Source organism: Artibeus jamaicensis, unplaced genomic scaffold, assembly GCF_021234435.1.
Source record: "Artibeus jamaicensis isolate MK-2021 breed Jamaican fruit bat unplaced genomic scaffold, CSHL_Jam_final contig_415, whole genome shotgun sequence".
Lineage (NCBI taxonomy): Eukaryota > Metazoa > Chordata > Mammalia > Chiroptera > Phyllostomidae > Artibeus > Artibeus jamaicensis.
The window spans coordinates 34,623,941-34,629,940 of NW_026521823.1; the positions used below are offsets into that span (position 1 = coordinate 34,623,941).

At 49.7% G+C, this 6,000-nt stretch overlaps 1 protein-coding gene across 1 annotated transcript in view; it reads left to right on the forward strand.

Moving 5' to 3' along the window:
- DNAJC3 (DnaJ heat shock protein family (Hsp40) member C3) overlaps window positions 1–4,041 on the forward strand; it is a 42,335-nt gene extending 38,294 nt beyond the window's left edge. Inside the window, exons 10-12 of the mRNA XM_037132443.2 lie at window positions 221–353; window positions 840–988; window positions 2,447–4,041. Coding sequence (XP_036988338.1) covers window positions 221–353; window positions 840–988; window positions 2,447–2,601 — 437 coding nt within the window. The 3' untranslated portion in view covers window positions 2,602–4,041. The remainder of the gene's footprint in view (window positions 1–220; window positions 354–839; window positions 989–2,446) is intronic.
- Window positions 4,042–6,000: the final 1,959 nt, after the last annotated feature.

Genomic DNA, 6,000 nt, shown 5'->3' on the forward strand with positions numbered 1-6,000 from the left:
GCGGAGGGTAAGTAAGCAAGCAGCCAACGGTGAATTTATTGACTGAGAGCAAGGAGCTGCCAAATTCAGCCTTAATTGTGGCGTCACTTCTTAGGCTTTTAGCAGTAACAGCAAATGAGTGAAGGGGTGGGAATGGTGACATCCGTGTTGTTTTGCAGGGTAAGTGAAGGTTATAAATCGGAATCCCCTTTACAGCCTTTCCTTGAACGTATTTTGACAGCCATCCAGGACTATGAAACTGCCCAGGAGCACAATGAAAACGACCAGCAGATTCGGGAGGGGCTGGAGAAGGCGCAGAGGCTGCTGAAACAGTCCCAGAAGAGAGACTATTATAAAATCCTGGGAGTAAAAAGGTGAATGATTGAAATTTGCATTGTTATTTTGAAATCAGCTCCTTTGGAGCTAATCATTGTTCCTCGTCTCTCTCTCGGATTCATTTCCTGTCCTGAGATAATTCGGTCTTAGATGAACCCTAACAGTCTAACATCCTCAGGTTATTTGGAGTACGTTCCAGTTCTCTGTGACCGAGACCAGTGATGCGACAATGGAGCGTCAGTGGTTGGGGACAGAGGTCTGACTCTGCAGCGTGACCAGGCCCTAGGCCTGGAGTCCGTGGGGGTGGAGAGCGGGGAGAGGGTGGGGAGAAGCAAAACTCTCTAGGCCTGTAAGTACAGCGGCGTGTCAGGAAGCAGCTGGCAGGCGCTGAGATGCTGCTACAAAGACCACCTTCCCTGAACAGACCCCGCTCTTTCAAGGACTTGTTTTTATTAAGTAAGCTAATCCAGAAGTGTTGGGTGATTGATTCCTAACTAATGTTTGTTAATTTTAATACCCCTTAGAAATGCCAAAAAACAAGAAATCATTAAAGCATACAGAAAACTAGCAATGCAGTGGCACCCAGATAATTTCCAGAATGAAGAAGAAAAGAAAAAAGCTGAGAAGAAATTCATTGACATTGCGGCTGCCAAAGAGGTCCTCTCTGATCCAGGTATTGCTCCCCGTGAAGTGGCCGGATTGGTGACTGGGGACAGAGCCCTCCCTCTCCCTTGGCCCGTGGTACAGGCAGCATCAGAGTGGACGGTAGGCAGGGGCTGCGGACTGGTCTGGGCCCTGCAGTCTCAGAAATCCCACTTATGTCTGCTCTGGTCCAATGCAGGGACTCACAGGTTTGCGGTGTAGTGGACAGGGGGAGAGATGTGGCATCCATCAAGAGGCCTGAGTTTGACATTTCTCCCTGGTTTTTTCTCCTACCTGCAATGTGAAAGCACAACCGTGAGGGGGATCTCTCGGGTTCCTCGCAGCTTCATAGATCCGTGATGAATCCTTTACACCAAACCACCAGGGTCTTGATTAGGGAACCAGACACCAGGCTGGAACGCGCCGTGCTGGGAGGGGAGCCGCTTGCCCGGTGCTCCCAGGAATCTCGCCTCCATCAGGCGTTCACTGGGTGCTACGGATGCTCTCTGATCACACAGGAAAATGGCCGGGAGGATAAAAGTGAGGCAGCTAAGGATTTAAGGCATATTTAACAATACTTAGACATTTCCAGGAAGAATTTAATATGAAGCTAAACCTACTGCTTTTTGTGTCTTTCCACGTCAGTGGGAGCAGCACAAATTTAATGAAATAGAAGGAAGTCAGGTTCATGGCCTTTGGACGAGTCTTTGAGCACCTGCTGTGCAGTTGAAGTGAAATGATCCTTTGCTCTCGAGTAACTTAGACTCCAGTGCAGGAGACAGAGGCGCACTTACTGAGCACAGTAGGGTATGTGCTGTTCGTCCTCTCACTCAGCAGAGGAGGGTCTGTGGCATCCGTGAAGGTCCTGCCCTCTTGGCTGTCACAGTGGGCAGCTGGGTGACCATGGGGGTGAGGGCTGCAGGGAGCCCCCAGGGACTCGGGGCGGCCGTTACAAAGGCCTGCGATGTGAAAAGCAATGCATTTTTAATTGCTGAGAGTTGTTTTGTTCTCGATGCCTTTTCCTCAGCCCCTGTTCTTATTTGAAGGACGAAAACAGCTGTCCCTCATCTCTGAGCACGTTAGCCGGCTCTGCTTCCTCACGACCTGCCCCCAGCCTACCCCGACCCGACAGTGGGGCGCTGGGAAGCCGAGGCCTGATGGGGCTGACTTCACCCTGGGGTTAGAAGGTGCCAAGGTTGCCGGGCGAACAGTGTGAGACTGTGGGAGGTCTGTTCCCCAGTCATTCGTTGTTTTTGGAGAGAGGTGTAGGCGGCCTCCCTTTCCGTGGTGCCAGTTTCGGCCCCTGCCCTCACCCCCTTCTCTGACCAGCGGCGTTTCTCTCGCTCGTTGTCCTGAGACCAGACCTCTGATGGGGCGGGGACTGGGAGAGCGGAGTGCTCAGCTCCTGACTCACCTGTTTTCATCACTGATGGGCAAGCGGCCCCCGCCGCCATCACACCAGGGGCTGACCTGGCTGTTTCTTTTGCAGAGATGAGGAAGAAGTTTGACGAAGGGGAAGACCCGCTGGACGCAGAGAGCCAACAAGGGGGCGGCAACCCCTTCCACAGGAGCTGGAACTCGTGGCAGGGCTTCAACCCCTTCAGCTCCGGCGGACCTTTTCGCTTCAAATTCCACTTCAATTAAGCCAGCTCTTTTTTTTTGCTTTTAAAGATTAAAAGAAGAAACATTGTTCTAGGATCCTAATGAAAAAAATTCAAATCTTCAGTTTGTCCATGACCAAAGAATTGTTTTAATAAGAAAAATCAGTTCTTACCCACTTTAGGCTTGAGTGTGCCCGGCAGGGAGGCCAGGTGTGACCCGCAGGGCCACCTGCACCGGGGCCAGGGCTCTCGCAGCCTGGGGGTACCCGGGGGAGCACGCAGGAGCTGCTTTCTCACAGCCGTGTGTAGCACGTCGGTGCTGGCGCGGAGGAGGAGCCGTATCTTCATGAGAATGGTCCTATTTCAGTATTCTTCAAGAGAATGTTAACATTTTGAGGTATATGTCCTTAGGGACAATTTTGCTTAGATTTTAGTCCAGTCACTTGCAAATGTGTGTTAAATTATGGAGCCTGCCTTAACCCCGGTGCACCGGCATCTCCCCCACCTTCGGCATGAAGGCCGAAGGAGCCCAGGGCGCACGTGGCGGTCGAGGTAGCGAGGGTCAGACCATGGATGGGTGTCGGGCCGACTTTCAAGAAAATCCTAACCACCACTGAAACAATTAATTGTAAGACCTATCTGTTTAATATGAAACAACAAATTAACCTAACAGCTATGTACAAAACAGGTTCAGATAATATAGCAGTGGTTTTATTTCAAACAGTTTTGCAGAAGTGCAGAGGGACCTAGTTCAATAACTGAAACTGAGTTCAGCAGAACTTCCTAGAACAGGGTCGTCTCAGAGAGGTGCACCCAGCAGACGCCCCTTTTTCTCACTGTTCTACACGCAGTGGGGGCAGCTCCCCTCCCCTCCGGGCGGAGCCTCGTGGAGACACCACGGGGGCCGGTTGCAGGCGGGCATGCGCAGCAGACGGGACCTCGCTGCCCCCGCACGCTGCCGCCTGACCCAGCCCAGGTTTACAACCCTCCCCACTGTCCAGATGGCGTCTCTCCTTGGGGTACCTTCTTTGTACCTTTTAAGAAATTACTCAATATTTGTATATTCAATAATTTTTTCCCTAAAAGATGAGTATTTTAATCAAGAACATTAAATATTTATGGGACTACTGATACTGCATTTAAATTCTAAGAGAATTACTTTAGATAAGAATTAGTACCTTTATTCTAGAAAGGTTTTCCTGTTCCTCTCAGCATGTTGAAGCATTTCGAGCAGTATGAGTCCAGTACATTGTTTTCATGAAATCAAGCATTTACTGTTACTGTGGGAGGCATCCTGACCAGTAATGTCCACAATGGCCAAGCACAAATTACCTTCTTCTACAGTCATCCTGAAACACGCGGAAAAATCTTTTCTTCACACTGAGACCGAAACCACACAGTTGGGTAAAACACATAAGTGCTTTTGCATCTATTTATAAGTTTTTATCTTACCAATAAACTTAAGAATGCATTTTGAAAACTAGTGAACAGCTTGCAGCTTTCATTTCATTTTAATGTTTCAAAATTCAAGCTAATGTGAAAACTTAGGAAATTCATTTTTATTTAATCTCAGTAATTTCATTACTTCATTAGTTAGATTCTTTTTCAATCTGCTTCTTTCGTCTGTGTCGTCAACTGTGACCTCTCTGAAATGTAGCATGGCCACTATCTATTAAAAACCACGTGTTCCGGACACAACCGGAACAGAGGAAGTCCCGGGCCGCTTGTCCGTCCCCTCGGGGGAGAGGTGGACAGGTGCCGGAGGGAGCCGGGGGCGGACGTGTCGCTGCACCGTCGCTCTGCCGGCCGCTGCTCCAAGGGCTGTCCACCTTGCTTTTCTCCGCTGGTGACAGTCGCGCCTCCTGCTCAGAGCCTTACCGTGGGTTCAGTTCAGTCATCTGAACCGAAATGTGCACGTGCCTGTTTTCAGTGAAGAGACAGTAAAAGCTCTGATGCCAAGTGCCAGTGCCACCAAGAGAAATTCCTTGGAATCTTTTGTTTTGCTGATTGTTGAAGGAAACCACCACCTTTTCAGTGCCAGCTGTGATGGGCATCAGCGGTCTTCTGGGCTCACCTGAGTGGCAAGGTGGCCACCTCAAGTGTCCTCTACAGTGAAAGGAAAATGGGCAGGTGTGAGTGAAGGGCGAGGGGGTGGGGAGAGAGGGAAGCAGGAGACAGAGCGAGCCTTCGGCTGGTCTGGGGCGACTCGCCCTCACCGTGCTCCCTCTTTGGAGAACAGGACCCGCACCCTTTCCAGCTCTTTCTGGAAAAGCGAGTACAGGGGGGTGCGGCCCTTACCTGCCTCGCGTCCCTTCTCAAACCCCGCCCTCTGGTGGCCTCGGGCTGCACTCGGTGCACATTTCTGCAGTGGCCAGTTTTAGCCTCCCCGGCCTGTCAGTGGGAGGCAGTCCTAAAAAGGGAGAATACGTCATGGCCCACTTGTGAAAGTTTGTGCTTTCTTACCACAGATGAATGAAAACTAACAGTTTACTGATGTGAATTGGACATAACATAGTATTAATTTTAAAATGCCTTTCTCTTGAGTCAGTATTAAAAGTTTCTTTTAAATGTCAGCATGGAAACTTTTGGGGGACTCTGATTATGGAATGTAAACTACCCACAGATTTTTAAAGAGAAAAATAACTGATATCCGAGCAGGGAAAAAAGCCAATAGGCTCACAATTTGAAATGGGCACCATTTTCTACTCATGGGAGAAAATGAGAGATTCCACTTTAGAGGCGTGGAACTGGTCAGGCGTGGCGTGTGACAGCTGCCGTGAAAACGTGCACGGGACGCTCAAGCTGCAGACGGGCCTCCGGCAGGGCTCCGTCCGCGCCGCCGGAACGCACAGGCCTCGCGGAGGGTTTGCTCCCACCGTGCGCAGCAGTGCAACCTGGAGACTCGTGCACCTTCGCTGAGTGTGATTTACTTTCCCAGATTTTCAAAGGAAGGAACAAGGCAATGCTAACTTGTCAACCCATAACATCCTTACTCTAAATCAGATCATTCCTTTTACGGTAGTTTATTCTTCAATTGCAAATAGTGTTAATAGGTGGGGACAATGCTTTTTTATGGATGATCTCATTTGCTGAGTGATTTAAGAGTAAAATTAGCCACTGCGTGGCTGTGTGTGTAGGCACCGGTTTCGTTGCGGTCGTCCGCGGAGCAGCCTCCGCCTGCCGGGGAGCAGAGCGCGGAGGGTGTCGGCGCAGGAGGCTCCAGACTCCAGAGGTTGAAACGCGGCTCCAACGGGAAGGCTGTGTAGCTGGTTTTAAATGAGACAAGACTGAGTACCTTAATCCTACCCAATTTATAGTGTTTTCATAATAAAAGACACTGAAAATCAAAATGGGTCTCAGACATGCAATACCTACGGGCACTATTTTTATGCCCTTGTATTTTCACATTTAATAAAAATATTGATGGTCAAAAATCAGTACC